The following is a 12,885-nucleotide window of genomic DNA, read 5'->3' as shown; positions in this document are numbered from 1 at the left end:
GTTGCAATAATCACACCTTTTCCATTAAGTTTGAGTCGTGAAATCAGGACTTTTGCACTAACCACAAGTAAGTTTGTGTACTAAATATATATTTTTAAAATATTATTTTCATTTTAAGAAATGTTTGTGTGGCTTGGTACATTTCATTTAGTAGAATATAGCAGAGGAGACATTTTACCAATGAAGTTATTAGAGAAATAGGAGAATTATTGAAAATGTTTTGTGCTGTAAAATCTATTACATAGACACATCTGTACTACTTCTTTTCTTTGGTTCAGATGTTGCCGATAAGGAGTACAATTTGAGTAATATAAGGAGACATGTCATGCTTCATTAACTTCCTTTTTGCAACTAAATGGGAAAAAAGAACTGGAAGGATGTGAACACACCTGTCAAACATCCTTTGAATCTCACCAGAGTTAATATGTTTCCTCTTTAACACCATAATTACATCCTTTGCATTTTCCAACCTACCATCCTCCTGACTTGAGTTAACCATTAGGCAGTATGGTGTACATATGCACGTACAGTTGTTCTTGTGACAGACGAACAGGAGCATCACCAGTTAAAGGTAAGAAAAGTTGCAGAGATTCGGATCGATGGACTCTACATGCAGATTTGGGAAATACAGAGTGGAGCGGGAGGTGCTGGATGAGCAGAGATTGGAGGAGGTTACTCAGAGAAAAGCTCACTCTGACAATCAATCTCCTCTAACTGAACGCCTAAAAGACTCCTTAAGGTAAAACACATTTCATGGCTTTCAAACTTACTGTTCTTTAGATGAAGACTGGACTGATGTTATTTCAAAAGATAACCAAAGACCCATTTTCGTTTATTTGTGCTTCAAGCTTTTATCCAATATGACAGCTTGTTTCTGTGTATTCTTCACATCCCATCCAGATGTACTGTACCCAGACTGAAACACCGTGTGATGAGCAGCTTGCCGGTGTTGTACTGGCTGCCCAAGTACTCGGTGTGGGACTATGGCATGCCAGACCTCATCTCTGGCATCAGTGTGGGCATAATGCACCTTCCCCAAGGTATGACAATGGTCCATCATGCTTATAAACCTCATCAATACTGCAGAAAAACTCCGATTTTGTCCCTTAGTCATTTTATGTTGTTTATTTCATGACGAAAAGGGTTAATGACAACAACCTACTTTAGTGGTTCATCTTTAATCTATTCTCTTTTCGCCATTCACTTTTGGACGCTATTTGATGCATTACCACAGTAAAGTGCTACAGCCTCATACGAATATTCATAAGTAAAGACTGAGACTGTTGTAACCAACTTCTGTTTTCTTACAGGCTTGGCATATGCGATGTTGGCTTCCGTACCTCCTGTATTTGGGCTTTACTCCTCCCTCTATCCAGCATTGATCTACTTCTTTTTTGGAACATCACGTCATATCTCTATCGGTATTAAAATGAGAGATTCAAAGTCAATAGAGCACGTAAAGCAGTACTAGTATACAATATAACAAACACATTAATAGGTTATAATGCAAGGATAAGCTGTACAAAATCTGCTTTTATATGAAGTAAATGCAAAAATAAGCTATAGCCAGTATAATAAAAGAGAGACGTTATACTGTTATCATTACAACCTCTGTAATAATAACATCTTTCATTTCGTTCAGGGACATTTACTGTGCTCAGCATCATGGTGGGCAGTGTGACAGAGAGACTTGCTCCAGATATGGATTTCCTCATAAAAAATGGGACCAACGTCACCGCAGAGGTGAACATAACTGCCCGGGACTCATACAGGGTGCAGGTGGCAGTGGCTACTACGGTCCTAGGAGGGCTAATTCAGGTCTGAACCTTTCACAGAACTCATAACATGTCTTTTAGTGCTGCCATATCTCTTTACATTCCTGATTGTTTTCATAGGTGGCTCTGGGTTTGGTGAAGTTTGGATTTGTGGGAACGTACTTGTCTGAGCCTCTGGTGCGGGCTTACACAACGGCTGCTTCAGCTCATGCCGTGGTGGCACAACTGAAGTACATATTTGGAGTTTCACCAACACGGTTTAGTGGTCCCTTTTCAATGGTGTATGTGAGTATTATGAAGTCATTTCTTCTGATTGCTGTGTTTCTGTTGCAGCATCACTGGTCATACCAAGAAGGACAGTAACAGTTACACACTCCAAAGAATTTGTTGTTTTTTGTATTTAAACGTATATTTACCTGGAAATCTTTAAAATACATTATCTCTTTTACATAGAAAAATATGTTTACATCACACATACTTCCTTTAGCAGACACTTTCTCCTAATGTAATGTATTTCAGGCTTGAAGATGCTGAGATGGGACATATCAGGGATCAATTAAGTTCATAATACACTCTTTCACAAAGTTAAATAAAAATGTAGCCTGTAGTTCTGTAATCTGGCTGACAGAAAAACGAGCTGGTATGAAAACATGACTCCCTTGACTCAAATAATTTGGTGTGTGCATCAAAGTATGTTTGTGTTTTATTATTTAAAGTCATAACCTCCTACTGCTCTTTGTTTCTCCATTTTCAGACTCTGAAGGATGTTTGCTCCTTGCTTCCTCACACTCATCTTCCCACGCTGGTGGTCAGCGCTGTGTCCATGGTGTTTTTGATTGCAGCAAAGGAGCTCAACTCTTTCCTCAGTCCAAAGCTGCCAGTGCCGATCCCAGTGGAGCTCATCACAGTGGGTTGATAAGAGGACACACTCTCTGGCCTCCCTTCATGTTATCACCGATGTGCTCTGCGCTGCTGCTGCTGATGTTGCAGCTTGAAAAAGCACAGACACAGAAAGCCAAGCAGCTGAATCGGCAGTAGTGCCTGGGCCTCTGCGTTTGTGCAGTTTTCAGCCAAACTTTGGATTTTTTATGGCTAATAATTAGGTTTACCTCTAGTATATGTTTAACAGGTTTTTAATGATTATTTTGAATGGTTTAAAAGGTGTTGTTTGTGGCTATGATCTGTATTTTTTCCAATTATGGATGTAGATTGTGGCGGGGACATTGATATCAGCCTATACCCACTTGAACAGCAACTACACTATTTCAGTTGTTGGAGAAATTCCGAGTGGGTAAGCATTTCTATTTCTATTGTAATGCTGCAATTCTTTTTTGCATCACATTCCCCATCTTATTTAGTATGGCTCAGTCAGCAAAAATGTCACTACTGACTAATCTGCAGATTATTTACTATACAAGTTTAAGGTGAGATGTTTAAAGAAGTTACACAGTTTTTGTATGAAACTGTATTAAATTGTATGTATTTATTCAACTATTAATTGATGGGGATTATTTTCCTTTTCGATTCCTCTAGTTGTTGAAGCTCTATTGTTTATTACTAACTGATATATGTTTTCTTCTACCTGTTCACCAGTCTCAGTGCTCCCAGTGTACCAGATGCAAGTCTCTTTGGAGAGGTTATTGGAGATGCTTTTGCATTGGCCATGGTTGGATATGCCATATCTATTTCACTTGGCAAAACCTTTGCACTGAAACATGGATACAAGGTGGATAGCAACCAGGTAAGTAATATCTTTAATAAACGTTGTTTCTGCAGATACCTTTTGGTGTACAATAGTTTTCTCACACCTTATTTCTCGTCCCATTCACATGTTTCTGTCTTCACGCGGCTGCAGGAGCTGGTGGCGCTGGGTCTCAGTAATGCAGTGGGAGGATTCTTCCAGTGCTTTTCCGTCTGCTCCTCTATGTCTCGAAGTCTGATTCAAGAAACCACCGGAGGGAAAACTCAAGTGAGTGAGCAGCAGAAGTAACAAGATTATATCAGCTTGACCTCACAAGTTCTGTGGACATGCATGCTGTAGTTATACTCTGATATGACCTATTTAAGGATGAATGAGTTAGAGTAACTATCAAAAGATGTTTAATAAAATACAACCACATTATGTACGTAGCAAAACCGAAAACTGATTGTACTCGAACACTTTCAGCTTTCAAAATGCAGTAACATTGGTATTTTTTCTTTTTTTTACATGTTACCATTACTGATCTGAACACAACAAGTTAAATAAAACAAAAACTTGATGTTTTTATTGCAGATGGCTGGCGTTGCCTCGTCTCTCATTGTGTTGGTGACTATACTGAAACTCGGACCCTTGTTCCAGGAGCTGCCAAAGGTTCTGTTGCGCTAACATTCTCCAGTAGTAGATTTAAAATGAATATAATGCGTGAGATGTGAACGTAATGGATTTCTTTCCAACTAAAGTGTTCACATCTGATTCATCATGTTGGTTTTGCTCGTTTCAGGCTGTCCTTGCCGCGATTGTCTTTGTTAATCTAAAGGGCATGTTCAAGCAGCACTCGGACATTGTAACACTGTGGAAACGCAGCAAAATAGATCTGGTGAGTGAATCATTTAAAAAAAATATTTGTCATTTAAAGAAATACCCTTACAAGAAACAACTGTAGCATAAATAAGTGTGGTGTTGTTGAAGCTGAAAAATGAGTAATGTCATACTGCTGAACCCCCACAGATGGTGTGGTTGGTCACTTGGGTGTCAACACTGCTGCTCAATCTGGATCTGGGTCTGGCAGCATCGATCCTCTTTGCTCTGCTGACTGTCATATTCAGAACTCAAATGTAAGTCTCCTCTGAACCTTATCATATTATATTCCTCCCTTCAGTATCTGAGTTATACTGCCCGATTACACAGAATACTGCATAGAAACATCATTTTTTGTTTCTCTTTTATTCCTTTAGGCCAACATACTCTGTTCTGGGAAACGTTCCAGGTACAGAACTGTATGTGGATATAGAGACCCACACAGAGGTGAAACAAGAGAACTAAGCATACACAGGATTGTTTCCACACTCACAAGAAAACAAGCTAATAACCTTTTGCTATTTTGCAGGTGAGAGAGGTTCCTGGTGTGACTATATTTCGCTCCTCCTCTACAGTTTATTTTGCCAATGCTGATCTGTACCTCGAGGCTCTGAAAGAGAAGGTTTGTTCTTTTTAGTGAAAAACAAAGTAAAAGAAACAGTCCAATATGCCGCCTGCAAATTCTTCGCTTTATCGGACCATCTTCCCAAAAACCAAAAGACATTCAGTTTATGTTCATAGGTGACAAAGAAAACCTGCAAATCTGAGAGGCTGGAACCAGAGATGATAGGCCTTTTTTGCATGAAAACTGACTAACACGATTCATCAATTATCAAAATAATTGGCCATCCATTCATCAATTAGTAGACTTTTAGTTTTAATATTTTCCTAGTCTAGAGAACATTGCCCTGTTTTCTTTATCAAAGCATTAATATCTTGTTTTTGTTCCTGAATATTTAAAAAAAGATGCATATGATGTATTATTTTTCTTGTTGATCTGTTTTCAGAGTGGGCTGGACATCAGTAAAATGATTATCTATAAGAAGAGGCAGGAGGCCAAACAGAGACGCAGAGAAAGAAGGGCGGAGAGACGGGCAAAAAGGCAAGCCAAAAAAGAGGTGTGTATGATTCAGATATGTAATATAACTGCACAGATATGACTTAGAAAATCGTAATAGCAATACAGTCTAGTAAATTGGTACCCTGATCCCGTGAATTTAAAAGGTAGGGCTGAAAATGGTGATTTATTTCATTATTTTTGTACTCAGTAAATGAATTGCTTTGTCTATAAAATGTCCCGAAACGGTTATGTCTTTGTCTGTCTTGAGTCGTCAGTCTCAAACCCAAAAAGTTTCATATTAAAAAACAGAACTTTTATTAAAGTGATTTCCATATTTTAAAGGGCTGCATTATCAATGGCTGGTTGTTTATTTTTTCCTGTAGATTAGTAAATTATTGGACTAGACAACTAACTAATGAGTGAAGTAGATGGCTGAAGAGTAACACTGGACAAACCTACAGGCGACCAAAGACTAAGCTACCAAAAATTCAGACTACTTAGTTAACAGATGTTTGAATCATTTGTTTCTCGTACCCCTCTGCAGAGACGGGCAGAACAGAGGGCAGCTAAACATCTATCTGGACCGCCGGTGTTCTCTGTGGAGGAAGAGGCCAACAGCTGGAGGAACCCCTTTGTGGACGGGGATGTTACAGACAGAGAGCAGCAGGACTGCGATGAAAGGGAGAACGGGACCGTGTTTGTCATCCCAACCACTCCTCGAACCCCTGACAGATGGGAGTACCTGAAGGGAGGAGCACCAGACTGCACCAGTTTAGGGTCAATCTCCGAGCTGCAGGAGGGGGACTCCACCACCCTGGGCTCCAGCAGTGATGACACGCTCAGCCGCGATCTGGAGCGCATCTCTCTTGGGTCACTGGGCAAGTGGAGCTGGGATATTCACTCCATCATTATCGACCTCTCCACTGCTAACTTCATTGACACAGTGGCAATCAAGACTTTCAAAAATGTAAGTACTAAAGGGGGAAACATTTAAATTAAGGACAAATGCCTTTAAAGTTGTTATTTGTAACTTTTTCTTAAAACGACTCGACCTATGTTATATTTTGTAGAGCTTTGTATTTACATTTTCCAAAAGTTTCCAAAAAATCTGAAAACACCTGGACATATAATTATATTGCCAAGGATAAACGAAAAACGTTTTCTTCAACTGAAACCAAACTGATTTTGATTTAACTTTGTCTCGGCAGGTGTTGATGTCACTGAATTGGGAGTTTATTATATACATACAGTGGTATGCAAAAGTTTGGGCACCCCTCTGAGATTTCATGACAATTTGCTTTTCCTTTATAATAGAAGATCACAGCAACAACATTTGTTTTCCTACAAAGATGTAGACGTTTTAGTGTTTTCCAGACCAAAATTCTTAGGGTAGCATTACATAGTTTTATTATAATAAAATAAAATGCAAAAAATGGGATGTGCAAAAGTTTGGGCACCCTTATAAATAGCATTCATTTCAACACCTGTACGGATTTATAGCTGACAGGTTGCTGCACAAAATTGCTTTGATTAGCTCATTAGACCTTCAATTACAAAGACAGGTGGAACCAATCATGAAAAAGGCTATTTAACATAGGTAATAGCTGGCTGTGCCTGGCCTAGGTTCTTTCTTAGGGAGTGGCAAGATGGGGACCTCAAAACAACTCTCCACTGACCTGAAAGCTAAGATAATCCAACATTATAAATTAGGAGAAGGGTACAAAAAATTATCTGACAGGTTTAAACTGTCTGTCTCCACAGTCAGAAACGTAGTTGTGAAATGGAAGGCCACAGGAACAGTCCGTGTGAAGGAAAGATGTGGTAGGCCGACAAAAATAGGGGAAAGGCACAGGCGAAGGATGGTGAAAATGGTCACAGAGAAGCCACAGACCACCTCCAGAGAACTACAACAACATCTGGCTGCTGATGGTGTAGTTGTTCACCGTTCCACAATCCAGCGTACTTTGCACCAGGAAGAGCTCATTGGAAGGGTGATGTGCAAAAAGCCTTTCCTGAGTGTTAATCACAAGAAGAGTCGCATGAGGTATGCAAAAGCACATCTGGACAAGCCAGAAGCATTTTGGAACAAAATACTGTGGTCAGATGAGACCAAGATTGAGTTATTTGGTCATAACATGAACAGGTATGCATGGCGAAAAAAACACACTGCATTCAATGAAAAGAACTTGTTGCCCACTGTAAAATTTGGTGGAGGATCTATCATGTTATGGGGCTGTGTGGCTAGCACAGGTACTGGAAAACTTGTTAAAGTTGAGGGCCACATGAATTCCTTACAGTACCAGGAGATTCTTGACAAGAATGTTCTAGAGTCAGTCACAAAGTTGAAGCTACGCCGGGGTTGGATTTTTCAGCAGGACAATGATCCTAAGCACCGATCAAAATCCACCAAGGAATTCATGCAGAAGCACAGGTACAATGTTCTGGAATGGCCATCCCAGTCCCCAGACCTTAACATCATTGAAAATGTATGGATTTATTTGAAGAAGGCTGTCCATGCACGGAGGCCAAGAAACCTGACTGAACTGGAGACGTTTTGTGTGGAAGAATGGGCCAAAATACCACCTGCCAGGCTTAAGGGACTTGTCTGTGGCTACAGGAGGCGTCTACAGGCCGTTATTGCAGCAAAAGGAGGCAATACTAAATATTAATGGAATTATTTCTTAGGGGTGCCCAAATTTATGCACATGCCTATTTTTGTTTGAATGCACATAAACATGTTTCTGTTTGACCAATAAAAGTTATTTCACTACTGAGATGTTTCTGTTACCATAAGGTATAACATATGTTAAAATGAAGTTGCTGCTTCAAAAGCTCAGCAAGTGACAAACTGATGCAGTGGTTTTCCTAAGGGGTGCCCAAACTTTTGCATACCACTGTAATACTCTTTAACAGTTACATAAGCCCTGATGATTAACAGTGAGATAATTAGACTGATTAGTTGCAACTGATGTGGAAGAAACACATATTCTGCATTTGCATTTTTGCAGATTATCCATGACTTCAGTGAGATTGATGTAGATATCTACATTGCTGGTTGTCAAGGTAAGTAAACCCACTTTTCATTTCCTGAAGCCTGCACTGCATGAAAGGTCTTCATTGTGGTAGTAATTTGCCTTTCAAATGTTTTCTCCTCAGCCCCTGTGGTGAAACAATTAGAGCTTGGTGACTTCTTCTCCGAGACGATTACAAAGAGAAGTCTTTTTGCCTCCGTTCATGATGCTGTGCTCTACTGTCTGAACCACCGCGGAGCCACATCTATCCCCCGATACGAGCCATCAGTGGTGAGTATGTGCAGCTGACGTCCAGGGGGAGGTCCACGATTGATCCCTAACATTTTGATCAAACTAAAGTACTTTCTTATTGATTTCAGGATACATACAACGGCACGAAACTTTGAGGTTTTTTAACCAAAAGGGGCATCCAGCACTGAAGATGGGAACAATGTCTCAACATCTAATATTACTTTATAAAGTAATGATGGACAATTATTGTGTTATATTTATATATATATTATACCTTATCTTATCTTTCAAGTAGGAAGACTTATGACACATGATCTTTATTCAGTTTTTATTCAATCTGGAAGAGTGATAGAGTGCATTTTAGAGAAAAAATAAATAAAATCCATGAAACACAAACGATACCTTTTTGAAGAAGAATTTGGTAGAAAATAACAAGGAATTCAAAGAACAAATACAAGACCACATGCATCACGGTGACAGTGTGTCAGCCTTTTTTGGTAATGGCAGCAATAACAACATAGGACATTGAAATGTTTACAGTAGCCATTTCAATTTTCAAGTGCAATTTCTGCTCATAGCAACAGCAAAATCTGTGAAGCTAATACATGCAAAGGGATTTTTTAAAGAGTTTCTAGTGCAACATTCCTAAAATGGTAAATTATGAGGGATTCAAAAATAACAGGATAACAATATCCGAGCAATACTAAACAAAAGCATCTCTTTACAGTTGCATAAACCCACTGTGACCTCATTCCCTGAATAAACCTTGTCTCTACATACTGGCCACAGAGGATGTTGCCAAAGACGTTGTGCACATGACTGAGGAAGGCTAAGTAGGTTTTTATTTTTATTTTTGGTTAATGAGCTACAAGTCTTGATGGATATCAGAACTCTGCGTCTCCTGGTTTAGAGTCAGATCTTCCTCATCATCGTCCTCTGACTGCTGTGAAACCAGCTGCTGGTAGCGAGCCTGCCGCTGGTAATCCGGGTCGATGTTGATCCATTTATTTGCAACCCACTTAGTGCCCTTGGTGACCATGCATCCCCCATGCAGAGCATATTCATCCTGCTCTCCTACCCAACCTTTTGAGAGAGGAAGATGAAATAATTTAACGGGGCATGTCATTATAAGCCCACATTTACATTTGGATATCTGGAAAGGTCACCGGCTTACAATCTGTTATATCAGACATGACAGTCAAATTTTGTGGAAATGTGATTCAACGAGCCATTCAGGTTTTTGCTCCCCTCCCTATGCAGGCTTGTTGGAATATATTGACCCCACATCTCCACCCACAAGTTATGAACCTGAAAATGAGTGTCATATAAGTGAAATGTAATGTATCCTCTCTAATGTCGATGAGCCACTTCCTTTTAATGATGTCTGTTTTTTTAGGGCTCACACTGATGTTATGGTTAACAAACAAAACCGCTTGGTCACGATACATTGACAAAGAGGATGAAGCTTTATTCTTGTAACAGCTGAGTTTATATATTAGTTTATCTAGGGATCAACCATAGTGCACTCAACCTTTGCTTTATTTTTACAGTATGTAGCTGTCTTTCTAGATAACCTTTAATCTTTAAAACATTTTTTAAAATCTCAACACTTTGACTCCAGTTCATAAGTTTAATTCTGTGCCACAAAATTGTGATATTTACATGTGAGTTGCCAATATGTATTAAATTGAAATAAAATGTCGGGATCTACTGTATGCTAGCAGGGTGCCTATGGGATGGCATTGCTGGCCAACCGTTTTGACTGAAATGTCTCTCCAACTATTGGATTGATTGTGACAACTTTGGTGACCCTAAAACCTTTTAATCTAGTGGCATGATTAGGTCAGAGTTTTCACTTAGTAGGTGACATTTTGTATACGGACATTCATGGTTTTCTGGACAGTGTATCCTAATGAATTTGGTGATCCTCTGACTTGTAATCTAGTGCTACAATGAGGTTCATTTGTCAAATTCAAATGACACTAATGACCATCAGCTGTGCCATGTGTTTAGTGCTAAATAGCTAATGCTAACATGATAAACTAAGGACTGCAGGTGGAAATGAGCTATTAGCTCAAATCTGGCAATGAGATGAATGTAGTGGTATGCATGGTACTTGTTGAAATAAATACATAAATTGTTAGATGGTGAACATGGTACATGTTTGCATCGCCCTTTTGAACATTAGCATAGAGACATTTGCATTTAGCTCAAAGCACAACTGACTACTACATAACTGAGGACTCAAAGTCTTGTTTACTTTTCAATAATATTGTGATGTTTTGAAAACTATTTGTAAACAGACTTTACCTTTTTATATTTGCGCTGTCATATGTGTATACCAGTAAAATTGTTAATTTTGAATACAATTCAAAATGCTCCTGAATTGATTTTTTTTTTTTTGGAACCCTACCTTTTCCATCCGAAAGATAGTTGTACCAGAAAACAGCTGTCCCTTTGGAAGGTTTCACCCTCAGGTTACTCTTGTCACAATTCCTTCTGGTGTCCAAAAGGTCCACATCATTCTGTATGAGGGACTAAAAGACACAGTAAACTCAGTGACACAGTTTTCTGCACGTCCAAGCCATGCATTCACTGCCAAACATGTGAGTTAACACAGATATGAAAGACATGCACAGTATGTACACAATTATTTTCCAGGGCTCTCCCTACACATTTCAAGGCCCACACACAATTACGCACCACTTCATCATAGGTCCTGTTGTCTGCCACAGGGAATGCGGTCTCCCCGCCCCCCTCAACAGAGTTCAGGTAGAAGAGAACTGTGATGTACCTAGGTGTGCAGCACAGATTTAAATTGACACACACACGTTTGGGGAAAACAAACAAACATACTGTACAAACACTTTGTAAACAAGAGACAAGCACACACATTTTCCCAATTTAAATCCCACAAGGAACCATGCAGGCTTTCACCGTGGAGTTTAGTAATCACACTGCACAGATGAATGAATGTGGTTGGTCAACACTGTCACCTGCAAGACGTCTCGAAAGGAGTAGAGGTGTTGGCCGCGAGGCGCGTGTGTGTGCAGGCTGTTTCAGGATACACAGGGCCGCTGTCATGGTGGGCATGGTAGTGTCCTCCTTGCTCGTAGCGAACCACCTGTAGCGGTTCACTGAGGTCCACTAATGAGGGTGGGAGCCGAGTCAGGCGAGTCACCCTGTGTTAGAGAAAGGTGAAGAACAAATCAAAAGGTGGGAAAAAAATATATTTAAATTGTTGTTTGTGATAACCTTATAGTTATAATACAGCTATTATAGGAATAGCCTTGCTTACCTCGTCTTGATGTCTTGGAGGACCTGGTGTGCTCCTTTGCCCTGATACAGCCACGTGTGTCTGCTGTTCCTCACCAGCTGACTCCTCTTCACCCCTCGCTGCAGAAGGAAGCGCTGGAAGGCATCATTACTCAGAAGCCTAAACTCTTCTAGACTCAGCAAACCTATCCAGGATATGAGAATGAACATATCAATCTGATGCCTTGGGTAAGTGTTATTTTCATGCATCATTGATACTTAAGGTTTAAAAACTGGGAATATTCAATGTGGACACTTTCAATTGTTAATAACTGGAATAAATGGAAATATAGGGTTATTTGCTAATGCTGTTTCTGCTGTATCAAATTGAGATAAAACAGTCCTTTTAATCAAATCATTAGTATAAATAATAATCGTTATAATAGAAATGAAAACAACAATAATATAGTTTAACTTTAATTAAATAAATTGACTAATTTTCCATTGAAGAAAAACTAAACTAAACAAAAAACAAGCAGTTTCTTTGCCAAGTTTTTACCATCACCATCCTTGTCAGCTTTGAGCCCGGTATAGATTTCTCGCAGATTCTCCGGGGTGAGCCAGATGCCGTCCCTAACTCGAGAATGAGTCAGTATCTGTTGGAGGCACAATAGTAAAGAAAGGATGAGTTAACTCTGAACCAAAAACTAGTGCATGTCATACATTGATAAAGAACATGCTCCAGTCCCCAAACTGACATATACCTCATGGAGCTGCAACTGTCCATCTTGGTTGATATCAAGAAGGTTGAAGATCTCCTCTGGGCTGAGGTTGAGCTCCTTGGCCAGCTCTTCCTGACCTTCCTGCACCATAAGCTGGCTCTCCATTAGACCCTTCAGCTGTGCAAGCTGCATCACAACGCGGCACTCATCATCCGACAAAAACCCAGGGATCTCTGCAGAAAAACACAGA

The 12,885-nt window shown here is 39.7% G+C and overlaps 2 protein-coding genes across 3 annotated transcripts in view; one reads left to right on the top strand and one right to left on the bottom strand.

The window, feature by feature from the left end:
* Positions 1-558: 558 nt before the first annotated feature.
* Positions 559-11,022, top strand: slc26a6l (solute carrier family 26 member 6, like). 2 transcript variants are annotated; one of them, XM_063910322.1, is made up of 19 exons: positions 559-739; positions 901-1,040; positions 1,311-1,421; positions 1,643-1,818; positions 1,896-2,060; positions 2,530-2,682; positions 2,984-3,066; positions 3,369-3,516; positions 3,631-3,744; positions 4,051-4,128; positions 4,259-4,354; positions 4,486-4,592; positions 4,713-4,782; positions 4,865-4,957; positions 5,343-5,453; positions 5,940-6,362; positions 8,404-8,458; positions 8,552-8,697; positions 8,787-11,022. In XM_063910322.1, exons 1-19 carry the CDS (start codon positions 600-602, stop codon positions 8,811-8,813), a joined length of 2,436 nt encoding a protein of 811 aa, XP_063766392.1. In that variant the 5' UTR covers positions 559-599; the 3' UTR covers positions 8,814-11,022. The 2 variants fall into 2 exon arrangements, with proteins under 2 accessions (XP_063766392.1, XP_063766391.1); XM_063910321.1 differs by having other exon boundaries at positions 3,369-3,744.
* Positions 9,002-12,885, bottom strand: part of p4htmb (prolyl 4-hydroxylase, transmembrane b) — a 5,600-nt gene continuing 1,716 nt past the window's right edge. Inside the window, exons 3-9 of the mRNA XM_063910323.1 lie at positions 12,678-12,868; positions 12,473-12,569; positions 11,957-12,119; positions 11,655-11,840; positions 11,362-11,452; positions 11,072-11,195; positions 9,002-9,741 (exon numbers count right to left, since the gene is read on the bottom strand). Coding sequence (XP_063766393.1) covers positions 9,524-9,741; positions 11,072-11,195; positions 11,362-11,452; positions 11,655-11,840; positions 11,957-12,119; positions 12,473-12,569; positions 12,678-12,868 — 1,070 coding nt within the window. The 3' untranslated portion in view covers positions 9,002-9,523. The remainder of the gene's footprint in view (positions 9,742-11,071; positions 11,196-11,361; positions 11,453-11,654; positions 11,841-11,956; positions 12,120-12,472; positions 12,570-12,677; positions 12,869-12,885) is intronic.

The sequence above is a fragment of the Eleginops maclovinus genome, chromosome 20 (genome assembly GCF_036324505.1).
Source record: "Eleginops maclovinus isolate JMC-PN-2008 ecotype Puerto Natales chromosome 20, JC_Emac_rtc_rv5, whole genome shotgun sequence".
NCBI lineage: Eukaryota > Metazoa > Chordata > Actinopteri > Perciformes > Eleginopidae > Eleginops > Eleginops maclovinus.
The sequence above is the reverse complement of the archived record's forward strand: the minus strand, read 5'-3'. Positions and strand labels throughout refer to the sequence as shown.